The sequence below is a fragment of the Tursiops truncatus genome, chromosome 11 (assembly GCF_011762595.2).
Source record: "Tursiops truncatus isolate mTurTru1 chromosome 11, mTurTru1.mat.Y, whole genome shotgun sequence".
Taxonomy (NCBI): domain Eukaryota; kingdom Metazoa; phylum Chordata; class Mammalia; order Artiodactyla; family Delphinidae; genus Tursiops; species Tursiops truncatus.
In genome coordinates, this window is record NC_047044.1 from 100,638,855 (window position 1) to 100,665,291 (window position 26,437).

The 26,437-nt window shown below is 42.9% G+C and overlaps 1 protein-coding gene across 3 annotated transcripts in view; it reads left to right on the forward strand.

The window, feature by feature from the left end:
* ADIPOR2 (adiponectin receptor 2) overlaps positions 1 to 26,437 on the forward strand; it is a 52,681-nt gene that overhangs the window by 23,366 nt on the left and 2,878 nt on the right. For all 3 annotated transcript variants that reach the window (XM_019925883.3, XM_019925882.3, XM_019925881.3), the window contains 5 exons: positions 13,492 to 13,611; positions 17,355 to 17,526; positions 20,532 to 20,718; positions 20,890 to 21,077; positions 23,984 to 24,177. In XM_019925883.3, the coding sequence (XP_019781442.2) occupies positions 13,492 to 13,611; positions 17,355 to 17,526; positions 20,532 to 20,718; positions 20,890 to 21,077; positions 23,984 to 24,177 (861 nt within the window). The remainder of the gene's footprint in view (positions 1 to 13,491; positions 13,612 to 17,354; positions 17,527 to 20,531; positions 20,719 to 20,889; positions 21,078 to 23,983; positions 24,178 to 26,437) is intronic.

A 26,437-nucleotide genomic window follows, 5' to 3' on the forward strand; every position in this document is an offset into this window, starting at 1 on the left:
TACTGTGGGTTGTAGTTAGAAACATATTGAAAGCCTCTATTTGGAACTGCATCTTTACCATCGTAAGAGATAAGCTTATTGTGTGGGTAATGGTGGTGCTGGTTGGAACTCGAGAGGATTGTCCTGTCTTTTCAGGTCTTTTATAAGAATTTCACCAGAGCACTGTAGGAATACAGGCTATTGTGGCAGGAAATTTAAGGTTATTTCTTCTTTTACCCTTGGTAACACTTTGTAAGCCAGCTTCATACTCTTGGCTAGTTGTGCTACATTGAAAGACTGTTTTTGTGTCCCTGTGTGTGCGTGTGCCCCCGCATATACAGGGCAGGATTAAAAACAAGATTTGCTTACTATGAGTATAGTGTAATTTGGCCTTCAAACTACCATTACTCTTTTTTGTTTTTTTTTACATTCATTTTATCTGTTTATTTTTGGCTGCATTGGGTCTTTGTTGCTGCGCACGGGCTTTCTCTAGTTGCGGCAAGCAGGGGCTACTCGCTGCGGTGCGCGAGCCTCTCATCGCGGTGGCCTCTCTCGTTGCAGAGCACGGGCTTCAGGTACACGGGCTTCAGTAGTTGTGGCTCGCAGGCTCTAGAGCGCAGGCTCAGCAGTTGTGGCGCACGGGTTTGGTTGCTCCGTGGCATGTGGGGTCTTCCTGGACCAGGGATCAAACCTGTGGCCCCTGCATAGGCAGGTGGACTCCCAACCACTGTGCCACCAGGGAAGCCCTACCATTACTCTTTTAAAAGAAGTTTGACAGATAGCTAGGGTAAGAACTTTCTTCCTTGCTTATGGCTTTGCTTTCTTGTTGATGTTTTACAATAACATGTACTAGCAGCTAAGACTCCCCTATTCAGGCTGAGCAACTTGACTTTCCCTCCATTGCTACTTAGGCCTAAGCAGTTATCAAAGCAGTAAGAACTGTCGCTAGGTTTGGATGAGGACTGGGTTATCTTTTCTTTTTTATTGTAGTAAACACATGACATATGTTATTGCTAACGGTATGCACTTTGTTGTGCCGCAGATCTCTAGAGCTTTTCCATCTTGCGTGAGTGAAACATCTACCCATTGAATAGCAACTCCCCATTTTCTCCACCCCACCAGCCCTCGGCAACCACCATCCTACTTTCTGCTTCTATGAGTTTGACAACTTTAGATACCTCATATAAATGGAATCATGTAGTATTTGTCCTTCTGTGACTGTCTTGTTTCACTGAGCACAGTGTCCTCAACGTCTGTTCATGTTGTAGCATAAGACAAGCCTTTTTTTTTAAGGCTGAGTAATAGTTTATTGATACGTATATATCACTCTGTCTTTATCCATTCATCTACTGATGGTTGTTTAGGTTGTTTCTACCTCTTGGCTATTGTGAATAATGCTGCAGATATCTTTTCAAGGTACTGTTTTTAGTTCTTTTGGATTAATATCCAGCAGTGGGATTACTGGGTCATATGGTAGTTCTGTTTTTAATTTTTTAGGAACTTCCATACTGCTTTCCATAGTAGCTGAACCATTTTACATTCCCATCAGCAGTGTACAGGGGTTCTAATTTCTCCATATCCTCATCAACACTTTATGTTCTTTTTTGATAATGGCTGTCCTAACAGATGTGACTGTGGTATCTCATTGTAGTTTTGATTTGTGTTTCCCTGATGATTAGTGATGTTGAGCATCCTTTTCATATACCTGTTGGCCATTTATATGTCTTTTAGAGAAATGTCTGTTCAAGTCCTTTGCACATTTTTAAGTTGGGTTTGTTTTTGTTTGTTTGGTTTTTGCTATTCAGTTATAGAAGTTCCTTATATATCTTGGATATTAACCCCTTATCAGACCCATGGTTTGCAGATATTTTCTCCTGTCCTTAGGTTACCTTTTCACTCTCAGTTGTCTTCTTTGCTATGCAGGAGGTTTGTGGTATGACATAGTCCTATTTTTCTTATTTTGCTTTTGTTGTGATATCGGTGTCATATTTCTTCATGCCCAGTGTCACGAAGCTTTTTTTTTTTAGGAAATGCTCAACATCTTTAATCATTAAGGAAACTCAAGTCAAAACCTCAATGTGATACCACTTTATATGCACAAGAATGGTTAAAATTTTTTTGCAAAGGGGACAGTTAACAAGCATTCATGAAGATGCGAACCCTCATATATGCTGAGGGTAATATAAATGGTATAGCTGCTCTAGAAAAACTGTCACCAGTTCTTCAAAAAGTTAAACAGAGTTATCATATAACCCAGCAATACCACTTTTAGGTTTATACCCAAGAGAAATAAAAATATACATCAAAACAAAACTTTATATGTATATTCCTAGTAGCACTATTTATGAGTCAGAAAGTACAAACAACTCAAATGTCCATCACTTACTTGATGAATAGATATATTAAATGAGGTATGTCCATAAAATGGAATATTTTTGGCAAAAAAAAAGAAATACTGTTACATACTACCACACGGATAAACCTTGAAAACATTCTGCTAAATGAAGGAAGCCAGTCACAAAGATGAAATATTTAATTATTCTGTTTATTTGAAATGTCTAGAATAGGCAAATCTATGGAGACAGAAGGTAGATTTGTGGTTGTCAAGTGCTGCGGGGATGGGGAAATGGAGAGTCACTGCTAATGGGTATGGGGTTTCTTTTGGGGTGATGAAAATGTTTTAAAATTGACTATGTCATGAAGCTTTTCCTCTACATTTTCTTCTAGGATATTTATAGTTTCAGGTCTCACATTTAACTTTTTTTTTTTTTTTTTTGGCTGTGCTGCATGGCTTTTGGGATCTTAGGTCCCTGACCAGATCAAACCATGGCCCTTGGCAGTGAAAGCATGGAGTCCTAACCACTGGACTGCCAGGGAATTCCCACATTTAACTTATTTTTAGTTAAGTCATTTTGAATTCGTTTTTGTGTATGGTGTAAGCTAAGGGTCCAGTTTCATTCTTTTGCATGTGGATATCCAGTTTTTCCAACACCATTTGTTGAAGAGACTATCATTTCCCCATTGTGTAGTCTTGCCACTCTTGCCGAAGATCTGTATATGTGTGAGTTTATTTCTGTGGCCTCTCTTCTGTTGCATTGGTCTATGTGGCTGTCTTTATGCCAGTACCATACTGCTTTGATTACTGTAGCTTTGTAATATGTCTCTAAGTCAGGAAGTGTGATGCCTCAAGCTTTGCTGTTCTTTCTCAGGACTATTTTGACTATTCAGAGTCCTTTGTCATTCCATATGAATTTTAGGATTGTTTTTTCTATGACTGGGGTTATCTAAAAGGAAGTGGAAATGTAATAAGCAGAACTGGATAAGGCTTGACTCGGTTATTGAAGGACTAAAAGGTATTCCAGGCCAAGGGAATAGCAGATGTGAAGACTCAGAATAAGAAATAGCATGATGCTTTTAGGGAATAGTAATAATGATAATAGCTAACGTGTTTTGAGTATACATTGGTGTATATTGATGTGTGAACCTGCAAAACGTCTGGTATAGCTAGAGTGAAAGGTACAAGGGTTTCAGTTTGTTAGCAAGTGAGCCTAGACGATCGGGGCCTAAAATCCAGATCTTTAGCCTCCCAGTCCAGTGTTCTTCCACCCTCCAAAGTTCTTTCTGAAATGTGTAGTGTTGTGTACTGGTTGAAGTGGATAGACCATTACTTCTAGGCCTCTGGCTCTAAAGCATCAGCTCTTTTAACTGTATTTGCTGAACTTTATAGTTTGTGTTTTGTAACCATCTATAGATAAAAACACAAAAGAGGCATTTCAAACCAGGTTACCCTTGATCTTTAGTTTTATGACTTTATTTCGTATCTCTGAGTTTTTAAGGTATTAAGTTGAATAAAGAGAGCAGCCTTTATGGTTGTCCTACTTTTTCTCTGCTCCAAATTCTTCTTCATAAACAGGGACTGGAGCCAACTCTTCATTCATTCAACCTAGGAATTATTTTCTTGAACTGATTTGCTTTAACCAAACTCATAAGAATGCCACTGTTTATTAGCTTATCATAAGAAATCTAACTTGTAATTAGACTCCCGTCTGCCAGTCACTTCATTTTCTTTTCTTGAGGAGGTCTACTTAGGAAATTCAGTTAAGATTAGAGACAGCTGCTTTGTGAGAATTTAAAAAAAAACTTGGATGATTTTAAAGGTCTTTCCCATCAATCTTTGATAGCGATAGCTAGTCTTTACAGGCTGAGTCTGTATGTTTCTAGGCTGGCCAAAGTGAGTGTTCAGATAGACTGGCTGTTGTACCTCTGTTGGACGACAGCAGAGATGCAGTCATCGGTGCTTACTCTTTCAGCTATCATTTTTTGAAGACCCCTTAATTTCTACTAACCCCTGTGTTTGTGTGTTAGCTATAGCAGCTTGCTAATGCCCTTACTACACATTGCAGATTTCTAAATTTAAGGCTGGATTCAACCTGTCAACTTTCCAAAAAGACCATCAAAATAACCTGTTGATGTTATAACTGAATCACTTTGCTGTACACCTGAAACTAACACAACGTTGTAAATTAACTGTACTTCAGTTTAAAAAATGGTTAATAAAAAAAGCAAACAAACAAAAATAACCTGTTGATCAGACTAAGCGAAGTTTCTTATTTACTGCAGTGAGAGTGAGCATCACTCTGAAGGGTCTTGCTTTAGAAGGAGAGGCCGTGGCTGGCTGTGGGTAGGGTTTGCGGTCTGACTTCTCGTGGTTTAAAGCAGGTCTTTCAATACAAAGATCGTATTAACGTTGCGCAGAGCTTGTGATAGATTAGGACAGTTGGAGCAAGTCTGGTGAGCAAGTTCTTACTTGATAAGGGAGTAGGTGTGCCCAGCTCAGTAATTTATTATACTAAGGAGCTGGTTGAGCAGTCTAATGTTAAGTGAATTTCTGAGAAGCTCCTAAAGCTAACAGCAAAGCTACCTACTGGTTTGTACCCTTAATCTTCCTGGGCAAGGGTTTCCTGAACAAATGAGGTCATGTTGTGTAGGGGCCTTAGATCTTAGTCCTCACAGTTATGTGAATGCAGAAGCCTCAGTTCTCACTGACCTCTGTAGGGCATATACATTTTAATCAAACTTTGCCGTCCTGGCCCCTGGGTATCTTACCGTTTCCTTGACCTTTATCTTCTAATTGTGGATGGTGTTATGACCGTAGATCTCTGTGGCACTTTGTCTACTGACTTCAACTAGTATTTAAATATATAATTTATGTCTTGCTACTCCGCTAAATGCACCCTAAGTTTCAGCTGAACTGAACTAGTCTCTTTTCTTCAAAATGGTACTTTTGCTTTTCCCTCTTGACAGTTCTTTTATTTCGTCTTTCCAAAATTCTATTCCTCATGCAGCCTTTCCCGAGCTCCACACTCCCTGTCTTTAAACTGGCTGTACCTTATTTCTTAGTCATTTATGTAGCTAATTCAGCCCCTTATTAGATTGTATGCCCGTGGAAGACAGAGACTATATTTTACTCTTATTTTTTTTTTTGCGGTTCGCGGGCCTCTCACTGCCGTGGCCTCTCCCGTTGCGGAGCACAGGCTCCGGACGAGCAGGCTCAGCGGCCGTGGCTCACAGGCCCAGCCGCTCCATGGCATGTGGGATCCTTCCGGACCGGGGCACGAACCTGTGTCCCCTGCATCGGCAGGCGGACTCTCAACCACTGCGCCACCAGGGAAGCCCTACTCATCTTTTTAAAAATCCTCTTAATATTTATTAAACTGAATTACTCTGTTGAACTGAGTTGGGCTAAAGCAGATAAACGCCCAATAGACTGATGAATTATTTTCATATAGGACTTTCATCTTTATCACTCTGGTTCTCTCTTTCCAAAGGTAAAATACACTCCAGAGACTTAACATTTGAGGTTGCAGTTTGTACGGATCATCAGAGTTGGATATTGTTGTGTTTTGAGATGTAACCCACTTGAACTCTTCTCACAGATGGACTTCACTGAATATAGTAGGAGGAAAAGATTTGAAAGTGTCTTTGTACTCACTTCAGAGCATTGACCTCTCTTTAAGTTTAAATATAGTGATTTATTCATAGAAAGCCTTAGAGAATTAAGGTTTATGCCTTTATTTTAGGCAGCTTTGGTTTTAATTATCATTTACAATGTCCTGTTTCTCTTCAAAACTTGTTTTGATAACAGTTAGAGATATGACAACAGGAGCAGAACAGAGCAAATGTTTAACCCTTGTATGTGATCATCTTAGTATAGATGCAGTTTAGTATTGAAACAGATCTTTGGGTGCTGTGGTTTAGTGGCTACTAGAAGGGAAATTAAACGTAATTTCCACTCATGACAAGGTAGTTCTTTAGAGTTAATATTGGAAGACAGATATTTTTATATGTATAGTGCTCAGCACAGACTTTCCAAACCGTCATTATGTGGCAGAGCTATAAACTTGCCCGTATGCCCTGGAGAAAACATTTTTGTCTTGTGTTCTAGCCACTGCTTGACTCTACCACTTAATTCCTACATGTTAACCTCTGTTTAACCAGGGGAGCTATATTTACCACCACCCACTCTGTGTAGATCCCTAATTGGCAACTCCACAATGCTTGAACACAACAAATAACTATTTATGGTCTAGTGTTTTAGACATTTGTTTTTTGAAGACATGTTGGTGAGTATTCTGTTATAGGAGGGTGAGAAGTGGGGATAATGTTCGGTAGATCAGCAGACTTATTAATACTTTGCTCTTCTGAAGGAAATGTTCTTTTATAAAAATTCAGAAATCTTGCTGACATGTTGGGATGGGTGGAAGTATTTATCTTTACTGGGGTGTGTATTTGACCACTGACCACATTCTGCTTCATAACACATACACTGGACCATGGGAGGTGGAAATATTACCGTTGGTGGTATTTATTAATAAAAAACTGATCCCCACCCCCCCCCCAGAAAAAAACCTGGATGAAGCTACGTATCTTAGTAATGTAATGTACAGTGAAATTCTTGCCTTACATATAGGATCGCGTTCTTTGAATTGAGGTTAGCTCTTTAGAAGCACCATTTTGGATAGAAGGGCAGTTGTAAAAGATGAGAAGAGAAATGCATACAGGCAGCCCTGATGCTCTGCGAGTTTCCAGCATGCATGAGTTTCAGCTACCATGCGTTCGTTAAATAATATCAGTCCCTCCACAGTATGGTTCAGATTTTAGTTACTGTGGTTTATTTACTGTGAGTAATTCTTAAAGTACCAACTCTCTGCTGTCTCTCCAGTCCACAGATGATGGTGCAAATAGTAGATGTTCATTGTATTGATGACTTCTTTGAAAGTCTGTCAGTGACTGGTCAGTGTACATCTGTTACTCACTTAATCCATGAGACAGCAAAGTGTGTTGCTTCCCAGTGATAAACCCATGCGACCCTTTATAAAAATGGATAATCAAAAGAGGGGATAGGCTGACAAAGATAAAAGTGAAGCAAAGAAATGAACGTGATAATGGCGAACGTGAAAATCAAGTCAAACATAAATAGGAGTTAGAGAAGCAATAGCCGACTGGGGGAATGTTGGCACTGCCTGCCGCCACTTAGATTCTAGATCTGCAGCCAGAGGATCTTAGCGAGGGCAGGCTTGTCGCCATAAAGAGTATCGTGTGACAGAGGATGTGGATGGCCAGTGGCAGGCAGAAAGGTCAGATGAAAGGAGTGCCTAAGGATGGTTCATGACTTTGAAAGTGCAAAGAATAAAACGTTGAAACCCTGATCCAAACTTAGAAAGTACGACAGTTTGCCAAGGCATAGAGAATATGCTCACTGTGTGTTATAAGTTAAACAACAAGAAGGCACACACTGCTCACATCACTCTTGGTAACTTTTTTTAACCAATAAACAGTTAATTCTCAGTGTTTCTGTTCTAAAATATAGCATGCTAAATAAATACTGGTTTTCACTAGTCTATTTCTTTGTACATGTAAAACTGACAGAGATTTTAATGTTTTGACAGCATTTTGCTCAGGTCGTGCAGTAGTCCCCACTGGTCATTAAGATTGCCAAGCGTGATTTTGGCTTGCACAGTTTGTACGTCCTGAGCTACCATGTGGAACGAGGGCTGTCTGTATGTGTCGTGGCCTTTTGGCCCAATGTCTGTTACCCACAGAAACAGGCCGTTTCATAACTAGAAAACTGTGTGAGGGGAATGAATAGAGCAGGAACTCTGTGGACCTGAGTTGAATTTCTGACTCTAGGTGTGTTACCTTGAACACATCATTTAACCTCAGGTTTCTCATCTCTAAAGTGGTAGCCGCTCAGTGAATACTTCCTGAGTTTTTTGAATGAATGCTTACCATTTCGCCCCGGCACTAGTAACCCCTTATTAGTAAGTAGCTCACTTATTAGCATCTTTCACAGAGAAGAATCTGATAAGTTTTTTTTTTTTTCTGATGTGAACACAGTATTGAACTGTGACATACATAATTTGAGGTGTATAGACCCTCTCATTATTTCTTTAGATCAGAGTTTCTCACTCCCTGGTGACATTTTGCCATTGTAGGATGTTTAACAGTATCCTGGCCCCTACCTACTGGATGCCAGTAGCATTCCCACCACTTGTGACATGTAAAAGTGAATCCAGTTATTGCCAGATGTCCCCTGGGAGGGGGGGGGGATAAAATTCCCCCTAGCTGAGATCAACCTGCTTTAGACTTTTAAAGTATTTTCTTAATTTATTTCTCTCCTTTCCTGTTTCCCTTCTTCAACCAGACCTTCTCTCTGTTGCCAAAGTGATAGTTTCCAAATGCAAGTCTAGTGCTCAGCTTGCCCTGCTCTCATATCCATTAAATGCTCAGCCCTGCCTGCAGGGTAAAGCCTGAAGCCCAGGAGCATCAGAAGCTTTGAAGGAGCTGGTTCCTACCGAACTCCACCTCCATTCCTCTCCCTCCGTTTTTTAATTTTTTTTTATTTTTAAGCATTTTATTGAGGTATGATTTACACAAACATTGTATTATGGGGTAATTTAAACACATTAAAATGTGTTTAAAATGCCCAAATCTTAGATATATAGCACAGTGACACTACATATGTGTGACGACCACGCAGATCAAGATTCAGATTATTTCCATCATTCAGAAACTTCCCTTTATGCCCTTCCAGTCAGTAACCCCTCCCTCACCCCCATTCCCAGTGGTCGCCATTATTGTGACTCCTACCACAGTAGATTTGTTTTGCTTGTTGCTGACGTTGATACAAATGGAATCATGTGATACACACTGTCTTAATAATGGCTTCTTTCACTTGGCATGTTTCTGCTACTCACCCATATTGTTTTGTGTCAGTTCTTTATTACGGAAGAGTATTCTGTTATATAAATCTATCACACCTGTTTATCCAGTTTCTTATTGTTAGACAATTGGGTTATTTCTGGTTTTTCACTATTATTAATAAAGCTACATTGTACGTCTTTACCTTCTTTAAAAATTTTTTATTATGGCAAAATTTATAATGTAAAATTTGCCATTCTGACCCCTTTAAAGTATACAGTTCAGTGACACTAATTGTATTCACAATGTTGTGCAACCATTACTGTTACTTCCAAAGTTTTTCATCACCCCAGAAAGACTTAAGGAGTAACTCTTCATTCCTTCCTCCCCCCAGCCCAGTGTTTGGGAACCTCTAGTTTACTTTCTGTCTCTGTGAATTTGGTTATTCTAGGTATTTCATGTAAGTGGAATTGTTGTGTGGGGTACATTTCACTGAGCGTGATGTTCTCAAAGTTTATCCCTGTGGTGGCCTGCGCCAGAACTTCATTCCTTTTTTTTTTGGTTAACTTTTTATTTTATGTTGGAGTATCGTTGATTAACAATGTGTTAGTTTCAGGTGTACAAGGAAGTGATTCAATTATACATATACATGTATCTATTCTTTTTCAAACTCTTTTCCCAGTTAGGTTGTTACAGAATATTGAGCAGAGTTCCCTGTGCTGTACAGTAGGTCCCTGTTGGTTATCCATTTTAAATATAGCCGTGTGTACATGTCAATCCCAAACTCCCTAACTATCACCCCCCACTGTAACCATAAGTTCGTTCTCTAAGTCTGTGAGTCTGTTTCTGTTTTGTAAATAAGTTCATTTGTATCATTTTTTTTTAGATTCTGCATGTGAGCATACGCTATTTCTCTTTGTCTGACTTATTTCACTCAGTATGACAATCTCAAGGTCCGTCCATGTTGCTGCAGATGGCATTATTTCATTCTTTTTAATGGCTGAGTAATATTCCACTGTATATATGCACCACATCTTCTGTATCCACTCTTCATTCCTTTTTATGACTGACTAGTATTCTGTTGTTAGCTAGGCTGGGTCTCTTCCCTCATCCACGGGCATTTGGATTGTTTCCTTACTCACCTCCTTTGGCCTCGCATCACGTTTGCTTTGTTGCCACAGCTGTGCTAAACTCTGTGCTCTTTGTTTGGAGCTTTTTCTTCCCTCTGTGTTTTTGGATTCGGGCTGTTACCTTTCCCTGTCATGTCTGACTGGTGAACTCTTAACGCATTTTCCGGGGCTTGCCTCAGATGTTACCTTTCTGGAAAACTTTCTAGCAGTGCCAGAGTTAACTTTTCTCTTTTCTGTTTGCATCAGACCTTGTCCATACTATAGACTAGCTCATTGCTATGGTTTTTTTGTTGTTTGTTTGTTTTACTTACAGGGGTGCCTTCCCCACTAGGCTGTGGCACCTACTTCAGTGTGCTCAGTACGTAGCCCACCATCATGAGACAGACCATCACTTATTTATTGCCGGAGTCCTAGGCCCTGGGATAGTTTCTTTTATTCATTATCTTTGTTCCTTAAACAGATGTGCAGTGTAGTACAGTGTTGTTAAAATCATTTTGCAGATGAGGAAACTGATGCTTATTGAGATTGTATATAATTTTGTCAAAGATCACACAATTTATCATTAGTCAAGGTTTATCTGGCTTCAGAGTCACTTTTATCCATTGGCAAGCCAACTTTTCCTAAAAACTGTTTAAGTGAATAAACAGTTTTTTCCTCTGTTCGGCGTTCAACCGAGACCATACATCTTGCATTCTCAATGTTTTCTGTTTTCTTGTAATAAACATGTGTTAAGCACTGCTGAGAATCAAAGCTGTCCTCCCCCATAGCAGTGCCATTGTTCTCCTCCTCCCTGCTATGGGAAGTTGATGAGTTCATCTCTCTTTCCTGTAGACGTGGACAGTGGTGGGTGCCCACCCAGAGAGGTGCCCTCTCCTCATTTTCCTTTCCTCAGTCTGTAGTAAAGGTCACCTATGTGAAGTGCCTTCGCTTCTGCCAGTGAGGCTGCCTTGCCTTTCCCTGTCAGTGGTCCTCCGTGGATCCAAGTGCACTTGACCCCGTTGGTATCGCAGACTGCCTGCAACTTAGTCAGGTTTTACTTTTGATAGTACAGGAAACATTTAACTGTGTTCTGTGTGCTTATTTGTAGTTTTATTGGAAACTGCTGGCATGATTTATTTGTCTGAGAATCAAGATTGAATCCATGTTTCTGTTTCTCTTTGTGAAGAATGAACTACGTGTTAAACATGCATAAATATTGGACCTATTTTATGTTTTATATAAATTTACATTTTATACTTAAAAAAACCAGTCCGCTAATCATTTCAAGCTGTTGTCTATTTTCAGTTTTCATATAATTGATGATTTAATGGAACTTTATCACTTTTATTTTGTTTAATAAGGCACAATCCTTAAATCTTTTAAAGCATTAATTAATCTAGCAACTTTGTAAGTATATAAAATATTGGCACAGCTGTTCTGGGAGCAATGGAAGAAGACAAACATACACTTAAAATCTAGTTTAGGAAGCGTTACCGTGAAAAAGCAACATTCTGTCAAATATGAACTAAAACAGTGTAAGGCAGTGAACAGGAGCTGTACATCAGTTGTCAAGTGAGCAGTCTGGACCTGAAGTGCTGAAGAAATTCAGAAGAGGAGGCGTGTGATGGGTTAGGTGGCGCCTACATTTTCTGGTGAAAATGACTTCTTGTTTTCAGGGAGTGAAACACATTGAAATGTTACAATGGTTTGTAGCCCTCCAGACGGCTGTGTTAATATCTGTGTTATTGAAATTTCACAGGATTGGGGGAAGCAATCTAAAAAATGTTCCTAGAAAGGTAGAGGGGCTGTGGAGGGGTGTGGGAGGGAAACATGGAACCTTCTTGAAGGAAAGGTAGAGAAACACTATGCGAGAGTAGTTAAGAGGTTTAAACAGGAACATGATGGTGATGGGCTGGCGTGGAGGGGCAGGAAGGTAAGTTTTAGGTAAGTAGAGAAGGGGAGGGTGTTTTCTTGGTGAGAATACTAGAGAAGCAGATTCAGGATGGTTTTCTTGGAGAACATAATTTAAAAAAAATTGAGATTGGGTGCATAGCATGTCTCACATGCTGCCTAACAGCCTCTAGTTATCTTGAAAAGTGAAGAAAGTAAAATCTTAGGATTTCTTTTGAAACATGTTCAAATTCACGTTTTGTGGTAGACGACCTCCGTGTGCTCAGCGTCCCCGGTTAGTTTTCTGATTGCAGTTCCCCCCCTCATGCAGTTATGGGGGCAGTGCTGTTCACCTGGCAGACACTTAGCTTAGGAAGTACTTTCCTGTGGTGTCATTATTCATTGAGTGACAGAACCACCAAATTTTAGAGAATGGAGAAGACTGGAGAGATTTAAACTTCTCCTTTTAGATGGAAATGAGAAAAATTGAGGCTCAGAAAGGTTGAGAGACCTGTCTAGAAAACCATTGACGTTAGCGGTTAAACCAGGCTTACTCCTGGCATCTCCTGAGTTCTAGTCCGTTGCCCTTCTTACAACTTCATTTTGTCTAAACCAGCAGGCACCTTGACCTGGAGACTGCAGGCTGTCACGTCTTCCTGCATTTCCCCAGACACAGTGATCATTTCCTCACCTGTGTGGAAAGACGATGGGTTTCGTCTTTTTTACTCTTCCACTTTGTTGGTTTTAACCTTGGGCCACTTACTTAACCTCTTTGCCTAATGTTCTTTATATGTTTTGATAAGAATACTATTCTAGTAAGGTGGTTGTCAGGATTAAGTTAGATGGCCTTTTCTTTGTGCTCAGTGTATTTTAAGAATTTGGTAAATGTAGTTTTTTTCCTCCTTTCTTTCTTTTCCCCTAGAGCACTTACCACATTGTATTTATTTTACACGTGCCAGGTGGGATTCTTGGAGATTTCCCCTCAATAATCTCTCAACTTTATATGTGTAATAGTATTATGTGGTCTGTGGGTATAATTCTTAAAATAAAAAAGCATTCAAGGCTACTCCTTGAACAGGAATGCTGCTGCCGTAGTGCAGTTGTCTGTCAGAGAAGAATCAGGCACCTCTTGTTCATTTTCAGTACTCATAACCATTCTATAATAAACAGACCTTGCTTCCTACATTGTTACTTGTCTGAGCCTTGTTTTGACCTTGAGAGAATTTCATTGTAATTCTTCAAGGAAAAGGTATTGTTTGGTTCCTTTGGCTCCTGGTCTCTGTCCCTGACTGTTTCTGTGATTGCCTTGCAGAGCTTGGAGGAACGTCGGTGCGATGATGGAGCGTCTCAGGAGGACGAGGGGTTTATGGGCATGTCCCCCCTCTTACAAGCCCACCACGCCATGGAGAGAATGGAAGAGTTTGTGTGCAAGGTAAGGTGGCCCTTTCTTGTTGTTTCCGTGCTGTATGTTTAGTCCTTCCCAAACAGGAAACTTTAAGGAGAGAGGCGTGTGGCGGTGTGGGGGGCAGAAGCAGTGTCAAGACTTTAACCCTGTTCAAGGCGCAGGTTCTGTTTGCCTGCACAGCCGTGATAAAGGTTTGATAGCACTACATTATCCAGCTGGGAAGCAAGACTTTCCTGAAAATAGGTTCACAGAGTAGATGTCTTGTTGACCATTTAGACAAGACAGAACGAAAAAGTTGGGGGGGTTCGATGCCTGGAGATGCTGGAGTGCCATCTCCAAGTGCCTTGAATCTGTTCCGCTGTGATAGCGAGTGTGCTGCTCTTCTTAGGGACCGTGTGGCTAATCAGACTCCTCTTCACATAGGAATTGCCCAGTTTTCACACACGTCTAGTATCTTCAGTGTAGCTGGTATGTTTTCTGATTCATTAGGATCCATGTGGGGATTTTTTCCCTCCTAAAATGGTAACTGGAATTGGGGTTGCTTGTTTAGAGAAAATGGTCAGGGACCCTGGTACGGGTATAGCTGCTCGGTCCATTCCGTAGGAGCCCTGGCAGGTATGACCTCAGCTCAGGTCAACACAATTCAGTGTGTGTGTGTGTGTGTGTGTGTGTGTGTGTGTGTGTGTGTGTGTGTGTGTGTGTGTGTGTGTGTGTGTGTGTGTGTGTGTGTGTGTGTGTGTGTGTGTGTGTGTGTGTGTGTGTGTGTGTGTGTGTATGTGTGTGTGTGTGTGTATAAATTCATTTATTAAACATTTTTGAAGGACTCTTGATCATTTAGAGAAAAATTTTTCTGACACTTAGCTTTTTCATGAGTTTTATGAAACCAAGACTTTTTATGCGTGTAGTTGTAGATCCTGAAAACTAAATTTAGGTTTTCCTACATTCATAATGATTCTAGAAATAATTGGGGCCAGTTGACTTAGAGTCCTATACTTTGGACCAGAGCTGAGAAGAGAATGTTATAATCTGGATATAGACATCTCTTCCAAGACAGAGGGATTGGGGGGTGGGGGGAGGGGGGAGTGGGAGGGGGGGGAGTGGGAGGCGTGTCTAAACATTTAGGGATCTACTTTCAGAGCCTCGGAAATTTGCATCATTGTTTGAAAACTGGTGAAGAAAAAGCCAAGCAAAACAATAGACCCATTCTAGTAATCAGTGTCTCTGGAGAATCGGCACAAAAGGATACAAAAGATATATTTTGTTTTTCAGAAAGCAAGTTTGGTGTTAAATCTCAAAGTTCAATATTCAGTGTCCGGCCATGAGGGACTTTTATATTAATGGGTCCGTGGGGTCCTGTAGCTAACTTGACTGTCTTTTTGTTCTCCCTTCTGAACCGAGTAGAGAATAAAGCAGATGAAACTTCCCAGTTTAAAAGCTAATGGGTGAATAAATGGGCACTTTTTTGCTACAGACTATAATTTACTGAAGGAAACGTAGTGATTATTACCAGCCCCTTATCATCCGCTAGCAGTGTGTCTGTGATCAGAGGGAGAGGCTTCCTGGGTCGCCCCACACACTGTGGCCCAGCACCAGACCGTCCTTGATAAACCTAATGACACAGGGTTCTTTCTTGGATTGGAAGCAAGTAGACAGTTTAGAATGAAGTGTCCTGTCACCTTGCTGGTCCAGGTACTTTCCCTTTTGGGAAAGCTTTTCTTGTAGGGATAGGGAACAAGACCATTTAGGCTTACGGAGCATCCAAGCTTGATCTTGGTGTCTCTTTCCCAGCCTTCAGTAGATGCTGTTTACGAGCATCGTCATGTGGGATCGGAGGTGTTCTGTGGGTCACTTTTGTAAATTAAGTTTTGTGCATTATATGGTCTAATACAAACCTAGTGGACCATTGCTAAGATGTTTGATTTAGGCATTGTCCTTGTCAAGCTTATAAATAGATGTGTCTTTGACTAAGCTGTGACCTTATTCCTCCCCAGGAGGGGAAAGAGAATACCTGTTTGGGTTGGCGTTTGGCTACACTGCAAGTTGAGCCACGTGGGTGCAGTGTCTGAAAATGACACTAATACGGTATAATTATGAAAGCACAGCTCCTTGGCCCAGTCTTTAGACACCAGAATGTTTGTTTAGAAACAATGGGGAAGGTCGCTCTGACAGTGTAAGCATGTAAGGAACTCGGCATTCTTTGGACTATTCTGGCTGTGTGGTGGATGACACGGTAGCACTTTTCATATCATCACAGCAGAGCTGTTTCCATGTTGTGAACTGCCTTGAGGGAGGTGAGGATTGATTTCTATCTTAGAAAATAAAATTCTCCCAAAATAAAACAGAGTAGCAGCATCTTGTAACAAATTATTTTATCTTGTCGTATGTTAGGAGCAAGCAGGGAATGGCCAGATTAGCCCAGGCCTCAGGTTTTGAGTTGGAAGGTGAAAGGGCCAGCGGGGAGGGTAGGGAGAGAAGGGAGAGTAAGTTTGAGTGTGAAGAGTATCACTGCTATTCTTCAGTTGTTTGTGCCCACTCCCTTTGGAGTTCCACAGAGGATCAGTTCTCTGAAAACACCCCTAAGGAAGGATTAGGGGGAGCAGAGCAGCAGACTCTTGTGGAGGGAAAGGGTGAGCATGGTGGCTGGCAGGTGTGGGGTTCAGCCGTGCTGCTGGCCACAGGGGCGTCGATGTCAGTGTGGAAGCCACAGGTAGACATGCTACTGCATCCTTCCTTGCATCTTTTTGGCTCAGCAGAAGCAGGTTAGATTTTAGGCTTACGTGATTTTGTGGTGTGAGCTCACTGGGCTGAGAGACATGATTAGGAGCAGAGTGAAGACACACACTTTTTCGGAGGGGCTTCCACACTCCTGATCCCTTTCCTTTAGAGTCTGATGGGGGCCTGACGGCGAGGAAAGGGGGACCTGGAGGGCAGGAGGGCTGAGCCCCTTTGCCGGCTCCGCAGCGTTGGTCATCAGCTCTCAGGTGGCAGCCTGCGGGGACAGGCAGGACTGCGCATCACCTTTGGCGGGGATGCTGGGGTTTGCCGCCTCATTTATGAAGTGCTTTGGGTCATTTCCTGTGATCCTCACAGCTTCCTCACCAAGTGATCGAAGCACTCGTGTCCTTGTTTTATAAATGCAGACACTGAGGCTTGAGGATTTTGTCATTAATTAAAGCTCATTCAACTGGTTAATGGCAGAGATCCAAGGTTTTCTGACTCCTGTGCTCTTCTCCACTTGCCGTATTTGCTGTGATGGGAAGAGAAAGAGTAAGGGAGAGGGAGAGACTTTAGCAGAAGGTACATAAGTGTGATTCTAGGTTCTTCTTTCACCAACAGGGATATTAAGTATAAAAATGGTCTTATTTAACACGACAGGGATTTTTCAGAGGTCAAGTCTGTGGTGGAGGATGAAGGAGGGGTGGGGCGTCTGTATGGGTGGGACTTCAGCCCCCTCACTCTACCTTTAGCCAGATTGAAACAGAGCTTGAAAGCACTCTTTTTGGGTATTTTCTATAACTTCATTTCATTTGCTCTTCCCTTTTCCTAAGAAAAGTCCTGTCCCCGCCCCCCCCCATCCCCTGCCTTTAAAAAATGTTTTTCCTCAGTCAAGTTTTTAAAACCTCAGAATATAGGCCATTATACCTTTGAATGTTATTTGTCTTTCTAAAGATAAGGTATTTTTTCTCATTATCAGCCAGTGTGGTAAGAGATAGCTGTCAGTATTGCTCAGTAGACATTAAACTCCGACGTATTTGCTAATGTTCTTCCAGGTCTGGGAAGGTCGGTGGCGAGTGATCCCTCATGATGTGCTACCCGACTGGCTCAAGGATAACGACTTCCTCTTGCATGGACACCGGCCCCCGATGCCTTCTTTCCGGGCCTGTTTTAAGAGCATTTTCAGAATACACACTGAGACAGGCAACATCTGGACACATCTCTTAGGTATGTAACAGCAGTGATACAATGTGATCATTCTGTTTCTCCCCCCACCAGTGTAATTGAGGGTAAGGACGGAACTTAAAAAATGTATTTTGGATTTGCCGTTTTTGTTTTCTGGATTTCTAATGATGAAGTTTCTCAGTGGTTGTCTCTGTGGTAGTCCTCGATGACACGATGGTTTTATTATAGCTAGGTTGTATTTCTCTCTGCTAGATTTTCAGACATGTCCTTAAACCAGGCAAAGGAAAAGGCACTGTACAGAATGGGTTATAACGTTTTAATGAGCGTGGAGAGGAAGGTAATATTTAATAGAAGTAAGCTGACTTTTGGAAGTCATTACTTAGAATATTCACAGTTCAGTTTCAGTTTGTCTTGAAGTAGAATGTGATCTGTGATATTTCTTCCCATCATGATTGCACATTAAAGAAAGAATGCAGTGGAGGAGAGAACAGTCTTTTCAACAAATGATGTTGGGAAAAACTGAGTAAACTATTATGCAAAAGAATGAAGTTGGACTTCTTATTCACACCATGTAGAAAAATTAAGATGGATCAAAGACCTAAACATAAGAGCTAAAACTATGAACCCATTAGGAGAGATCATAGATGTAAATCTTTGTGACCTTGGATTAAGTGACAGTTTCTTAGAATTGACACCTAAAGCATAAGCAACCAAAGAAAAAATAAATTGGACTTGATCGAAATTAAAAACTTGGGACTTTGCTCGTGGTCCAATGGTTAAGAATCCGCCTTCCAACGCAGGGGACACAGGTTCAATCCCTGGTCGGGGAACTAAAATCCCACATGCTGTGGGGCAACTAAGCCCGCATGCTGCAACTACTGAGCCCACACGCCACAACTAGAGGGAAGCCCGCATGCTGTAACTAAGACCTGACGCAGCCAAATAAATAAAATACTAAAAAAAATTTTAAACTTCTGGGACTTCCCTGGTGGTACAGTGGTTAAGACTCCACAGTTCCAATGCAAGGGCCATGGGTTCGATCCCTGGTCAGGGAACTAAGATCCCACATGCTGTGCAGCGTGACCAAAAAATTAAAAAAATAAAAACTTCTGTATGTCAAAGGACATTATCAAGAAAGTAAAAAGGTAACCCACAGAATGGGGGAGAATATTTGCAAATCACATATCTGGTAAGGGTCTAGTGAAGAATTCTTACAAATAAACAATAAAAAGACAACTCAGCTTTTAAAATGGGGAAAGCATCGGAATAGACGTACAAGTGGCCAGTGAACACACGAAAGGTGCTCAGCATCCTGGGTCGTTTGAGGGAGGCGCAGTGAGCTGCCGCCTCACAGTCACTAGAATGGCTGCTCTCACGAACATGGAAAATAACGAGTCCTTGCCAGGATGTGGAAAGGCTAGAACTCACGTGCATTGCTGGTGGAAGGTAAAATGGGGCAGCCCACAGAAAATACTTTGGCAGTTCCTCAGAAAGTTAAACAGAGTTACTGGCAATTTTAATTCTAGGTATATATCCAAGAGAATTGAAAACATGTTCACACAAAAATGTGTACATGAATGTTCTTAGCATTATTCATAATAATGCTGAAAGTGGAAACAGCCCATGTATCAGCTGACGGGTGAATAAAATGCGGCATAATCCACATAATGGCCATAGAAGGGGTGGACTGCTGATAATGTGCTACAGCACGGGTGGGCCTTGAAAACATGCGAAGTGGAAGGAGCTGGGCACAAAGGCCAAGTATGGTGTGATCCATGTACATGAAATACCCAGGATGCGGAAATCCATAGAGACAGAAAGTTAGTTAGTGGTCGCCTAGGGTTGTCTAGTGGGGAATGGGAGACGGCTGAACAGGTATAGGACTTCTTTTTGGGGTAATGAAAACGTTCTAGAATTAAATGGTGGTGATGATCACACAACCTTGTGAATATACTGAATAGTCTGGCCTGACCCGATTTGATGTGCATTTCTTACCCCGCATTTGATTTCCGCTGTGACTGCAAGTTCCAGACTGCTAGTGCAGTGAGAGCAGAATAGACAGTCAGGTTTGTTGCTGACTTCTGCTCGAGGGTGAATGCTTTATTAAATGGATCGAACAGAAGCACTTAGTCAATGTTTAACTTCTTAATTTCTGTGCCAGTCTTGTGTTAAGTGGCCTTTCCCTAGGCAATAAGAACATGGTATCTCACTGTGAAGAACAGTTTAAAAACTGGTTATGAAATGGCCCAAATGGGCATTTCACTGTCCTTAACTCCCCAATCTGTTGGGCCAACGGGTGAGGACCAGAGAAGCATGAGGTTCCTAGACAGCTATTGGTGGAGAAAAGCTGTATTTCCTAGCAGAGTTTGGAGGTATCAGCATTCACTGCAAAGGAAAATGCAGAACGGGCCTTCGAAACCTGGGCTACAGCATAAATGCCAAAAACTTTATAAATGAAATTTCACATGGGATCTAGAGGTAGAAGTGGGTTTTTCTACTTTTTTAGTTTAATCTTTTTTTTTAAAAAACATCTTTATTGGTGTATAATTGCTTTACAATGGTGTGTTAGTTTCCGCTTTATAACACAGTGAATCAGCTATACGTATACATATATCCCCATATCTCTTCCCTCTTGCATCTGCGTCCCACCCTCCCTATCCCACCCCTGTAGGTGGTCACAAAGCACCGAGCTGATCTCCCTGTGCTATGCGGCTGTTTCCCACTAGCTAGCTGTTTTACATTTGGTAGTATAAGTCCCTGCCACTCTCTTCTAGTTTTTTGAGAAGTAGCAGGCAATGTCTATTTTCTTTTTTGGATTAGTAGTAAGTTATTCTGTATACTGAGTTTGTGAAACTGAGGAGCATATGATACCAACAGTATTTGGAGTAGACCAACATTTTGGATAAGGTTCAGTTATTTGGAAAAATTAGGAAAGTTCTCATGGAACTTTCGATTTGGATGTCAGGATTGAAAACATAATCAGTATATAACGCTTCAGTGTATCTTCAAAAGGATAATCCTTTCTCTCTTCCCGTACTCTTTCCTAGGTTGCGTATTCTTCCTGTGCCTGGGGATCTTTTATATGTTTCGTCCAAACATCTCCTTTGTGGCCCCCGTGCAAGAGAAGGTGGTCTTTGGATTATTCTTCTTGGGGGCCATTCTCTGCCTTTCTTTTTCGTGGCTCTTCCACACAGTCTACTGCCACTCAGAAGGGGTCTCCCGTGTCTTCTCTAAGTAAGTATCTGCAAAGTCCATATTTGATCAGTGATGTAGAGGCCATGGGCTAGGGGAGAACTTCCAGCACAGGTGGCAGAACCCTTGATACCACCCGCTGGGAACTTTGATCGGAACCTGTAGCAGGCAGTACTTTTTGACATTAAATGGATTTTCTTTTTTCTGTCCTAGGCTGGATTACTCTGGCATTGCTCTTCTGATTATGGGAAGCTTCGTCCCTTGGCTTTATTACTCTTTCTACTGTAACCCGCAGCCGTGCTTCATCTACTTGATTGTCATCTGTGTGCTGGGCATCGCAGCCATCATCGTCTCCCAGTGGGACATGTTCGCTACCCCGCAGTACCGGGGGGTGAGAGCAGGTAAGAGGTCGCCGAGGGTCCACGCTGGACCCGCGTCTATTTGCCGGGCTTCGTTAAAGGGTCACCGTTGCCCAAGCATTACGTGAGGTACTTGTGGTGCAAAGATGGAGAAATCACAGTTCCTGTTCTCGAGGGCCTCGTAATGTAGTAGGGGTGTCAGAGTGGAGGGGTGCTGAGCTATTGCAGTTGACGTATTTGGGGCAATACCGTGTACATGAGTTTAGGCCCATACACTGTCCTTATGGCTGTGGCTCCGTAACCTTTGTAAAATAGTGATTCCTCTTTCTCAGCTCAAGGTGTACTTTTTATAGTGATTAGTTCTTTTTTTTGTTGTCATTTTTGTTCTGTTATGTATTTTCATTTTAATTAAAAAAATTTTTTTTCCTATGTATTTTCATTTTAAAATGTGTAAAAAAAAAAGTCTTCACTCCCAACTGATTGTGTTCTAAACCACATATCTTTTCTGATGTAGAGATAAAGAGGCTTTTTGTATTTAGGATAATGCCTGTTTAGTTGGAGATCAGTGGAAAGCCAAAAGCCCCTTCCTGTGTGAGTACTTCCTGTGTGAGGGCCTAGACTGGTGACTGACCCCTCGGAGCCAGGGCTGTGTCTTCAATTTTCTGCCCACCCAGTGTCAAACCCAGTACCTCCTGAGAATGAACAGGAAGTATTAGAAGGAATACTTTTCCTTTCAACCTTTTTGTTTTAAACCATTTTGTATCAAAGTCTAAGCCACAGTTTATCTGCAGTTACCTAGAAGGTTAGAAGTTAGAATTAACTTCATGTTAATGAGCACTGTTGTAACTCTGTCCTCTTCCCTTTTGAGGATTTCTTTGAGCACGTGAGCAGTGGTCAGGGTTGGCTGCAAGTGTTACTGAACCAGACCTGGGTCTGCTTGCCGTGCCAGTCTGCTGACACCGGCTTGTGGTGGAGGACAGTGCAGCATTTATATTGTAAGGCGCCAGACGAGGAGTCTGGGGCAGCTAGTGCTCAGAAAACTTGAACTCCCTGATGGTTTGGGGGGAACAGTTTTTATAGGCAAAATTTGGGGGAGGTCTGCATGGTGTGTGACCTCCCTCTGGTTGATTGATGGGGGGGTAACCGGGTGGTGTTCCAGAAACCTCAGTCGTTGGCCTTCTGGTTGCAGCCAGTCTGGGGTCCCCGCGCTTGTGCTCAGCCTGAAGTCACCATCCTCCACCGGGTGGGCCCCAGTTCCTATAGAAGAGCTCTGAGACATGCATCAGATTGGGTCCCTTGAGGAGGAACCGGACCGTGTGCCCCTTTCCTGCACTGTTGTTCTTGACTGTTCCGCCTTTGCTTCTGCATTCCCTCACTCCTCTAATTAGTGACTGTTGGAATCTGCCCTTGGAACTCAGGAAAGGTCTAGGAGGCTGAAACCTTTTTCCTGCAAATAAGAAATGGGGGACACGGAAGGGCTTTTGTGCCTGGGAGGGCCCCACCAGGTCCTGCTGGGTTTCAGTCCCCCCCTTTCCTGTGATATGCCTCTATCTTGGGGGGAACAGGTATTGGACAAGAAGACAACGTTTTGAATAGAGAGGCTGATCGTGAACTCACAGAGAACTTGGTTTCCCCAGCGGTGCTCAGCTGTGGTGTTCAGCCTGGAGCACGAGAGATGGGAACGCTCCGGCTGAGTGGAGCTGCGTGGCCTGCGGTCTGTGCACATCAGAGGGACCACGTTCCTGAGCCTTTGGCTTTGGGAATGATGGGCACGACCACGAGCAGCCTCCGCTTAGCACGTGGAGGAGAAGCGCAGTGAAGAGATAGGAGCACGATGCTTTCGGGGGGGTGGGGTAGGAAATAGTGAGTCAGCACTGCCCTTGCTCTGCCCTCGGGGATGCCCGTGTCATCTACGAGTGTGCACTCGGCATTGGTGCACAGGTATTGGTGCACATCGGTGGGCGCTTGCTTGTAACATCCAAAGCAAGTAATAGGCACCTTGTTGTTGAGAAGGCTTATTACCAGATGGTGGTTTGTTTGGCAAAGGTCGTTCTTACCTGTGTGTCAGAACGTGGGAGCAGCTCCTGGCTGCTGAGGGACGTCCCTGTGGTGCTTTGTTGACCCACACCCTTCACAGTGGTTTTAGATCCGCATTACCTTTAACCTTTTTTGGATCGTGACATTTTCTGTTACAACCCTAAACATGTCTTATTTTATATATATACATATATATATAATAATAATAAAACTTGCACAAAATGGCACTTAACCCTCCACTTGACACAGTCTGATTTTTTTTTACATTTTTTATTTTAGTCTAGTTCATTAAAAAAAAAAGGCTCATCCAGACTCAGTTTGTCTCATAACCCAGGTCATATCCAGAAGTTTGAAAAGCACTGCTGTAGAGGGTTTTGAGGGCAGTCGGCCGTGGTGGAGCCTTGCTGACACACTATCTGACCGGTGCTCTGGGGCCCTCTCCCTTCCTCATCCCCACCTCCGTCCTTTCCACCCTACTCTCCCCCCAGGAATGTCTGGTGCCTCAAAGGGAAGATGAAGTGTGTAAAACTGCTCTGTACTGTGTCTTTAAAGTACCTGTGTATCTGTGTCTTTAAAGAAGCAGCCTTTGGGGGTGCTTTGAGCAAACCCCTAGAGCTGTCTGTTTCTAAAACACTCAGCAGGGTAATTCCAGACCCCTTGAATACTGCTGACTTGTTAAGCTAAGCCTTTCTCAGCAGGAGGCTCTTTGCATTTGTAAATAGATCTCCTTTTTAGAACTTAGATGTGCTGTCTTGCGTGTCAGAATCACAGAGTTTGAAGAACCTTCATTTTCCTTTTGACCAAAAAGCTGATGTTGTTGCATTCTGCTGTGAAGTGTTCAGTTTACAGAATCACTGGTACCGTGCCAAAGTTCTCCTTCCTCGTTTTCACTGTGTTCTTACGATTCCCAGGAGTGTTCTTGGGCCTTGGCCTGAGTGGCGTCATTCCCACCTTGCATTATGTCATCTCGGAGGGCTTCCTGAAGGCCGCCACCATAGGGCAGATCGGCTGGTTGATGCTGATGGCCAGCCTGTATATCACGGGAGCAGCCCTGTACGCTGCCCGCATCCCCGAGCGCTTCTTTCCCGGCAAGTGTGACATCTGGGTGAGTATGGTCAGGGGTGGTCAGTGTCTATCCGTCCATCTGCTAGTGGGTTATTGGCAGACGGGGAAGTGGAATAATTGAGGAAGGTTCAGACTCAGAATCCAGATATGTGTATCCTAGCCCTCAGTCTCCCTCATGATTTGTCTCTCTCTGGACAGTAAGTACAGTACTGACTAGTGTTTATTGGTAACTGACATGCGGTGGTGCCTGGCACAGAGCTGAGGGAGCACTTTACAGGGACGGCCTCGTCAGATACACTGGCCCCGTAAAGTGTAACAGCTGCTATCAGTGCCTTCACTCGACAGCTTGGGAAATGAGGGTTCGGGAGATTAGGTAACTCCTTATCCAGCACCTCTGCCTATTAGATGGCATGAGTGGAATTTCAGTCTGTGCTCCTGTGCCCTATACTGTGTGGCATGGCAGGTCTTCTAGTCCCTCTTCGTCTGGTTTCCTCGTGTATGAGATGAGGGTGACAGACCAGGTTTTTACCAAGGTCCTTTTTGATACCAAAATTCAGTGATTTGTAATGAGGGACTGATACACGTGTTTGGCTGGAAGAGGAGGTAGGATAACTAGATGTGGTTAATGGTAAGAAAGGAGGAGAGAAGGGGCAGAAAATACAAGGGGCCAATAGACAGACACTCTTGTAACTGAAGGTGGCCTGAGGCCTGTCAACAGTGCGGTGCTGCCTGAGGTGGGATCTGACCTTCCGGGATTCTGCTCCTCAGGCAGCTACTGATGATCACAAACTGAGCTGGTCCTCTATCTCTTCAAAGCTTACTATTCATATAAAAGAAAATGCTAACTTAGGTCATCTTTGGAACTTCAAATGATCAAATTTATCTTTCTGAGATTGCCTCATCATGGTTTTGACACTGATATGGAGAAATTTTCACACCCCTCCCCGCCTTTTTGGAAAATGCATCCCCTTTGGTTTCCTGGGAAGTATTTCTTCGGAAGTGGCTTGTGGATCTGTCTAGTTGACACTTCTGAAATCAATGTCTTTCCCTTGATAATTAGTTTTGCCATTTTTCATGTTGAGACTATAATGAGAGAATAGTGTAAGTTTTGAAGTGATACTTGGTACACTGAGCAATAACCCCCTTTGATATGAACTAGCATTCAACAGAACGAGTTAAATCAGAACCATCACATGCTTGTAGACCAGCCTCTGACTTGAGAAGGAAGTAGAAGGCCCTGCTTTCCTAGTCCTTTTAAAATAATAATAATAATAATAAATAAATACATTTATTTATTTATTTTTGGCTGCGTTGGGTCTTTGTTGCTGCGCGCGGGCTTTCTCTAGTTGCGGCGAGCTGGGGCTACTCTTCATTGCAGTGCACGGGCTTCTCATTACAGTGGCTTCTCTTGTTGCAGAGCACGGGCTCTAGGTGCGTGGGCTCAGTAGTTGTGGCGCATGGGCTTAGTTCCTCCGCGGCATGTGGGATCTTCCCGGACCAGGGCTCAAACCCGTGTCCCCTGCATTGGCAGGTAGATTCTTAACCACTGCGCCACCAGTGAAGTTCCTTTCCTAGTCTTTTTTAAAAAAATAAATCTATTTATTTTATTTATTTTTGGCTGTGTTGGGTCTTTGTTGCCGTGCGCAGGCTTTGTCTAGTTGCAGCGAGCGGGGAGGCTGCTCTGCGTTGCGGTGCGTGGGCTTCTCATTGCGGTGGCTTCCCTTGTTGTGGAGCACAGGCTCTAGGCGTGTGGGCTTTAGTAGTTGCGGCACACGGGCTTCAGTAGTTGTGGCGCACGGGCTTCAGTAGTTGTGGTGTGTGGGCTTCAGTAGTTGTGGCGTGTGGGCTTCAGTAGTTGTGGCGTGTGGGCTTAGTTGCTCCGCGGCATGTGGGATCTTCCCGGACCAGGACTCAAACCCGTGTCCCCTGCATTGGCAGGTAGATTCTTAACCACTACGCCAGCAGGGAAGTCCCCCTCTACTAGTCTTTTGATGTCGTATCTTCATGTGATTCTGGCGTCTTAGAGCTGAAGGAAACTCTAGCCAGCAGGTATTTTGACCCTCTACCCCATCCTGGAAGTCCCTTTGTTTCCTAGGAGAGCAGCATATAAATGATGTCCTAGTCCATGACAGCAGTGAGGGAAACACCCCTGTGTCTGACTGTCGCCCGCTGCTCGGCATCACGGGGTCCTCAGGGCTTTGTGGCCTGCTGGCAGCACCTGCCCCGAGTCCGCCAAGTCCCCAGTGTCAGGCACGCATGTGTTCATGTCTCGAGCTTAGGGCTGCAGCTTGATTTCTGTG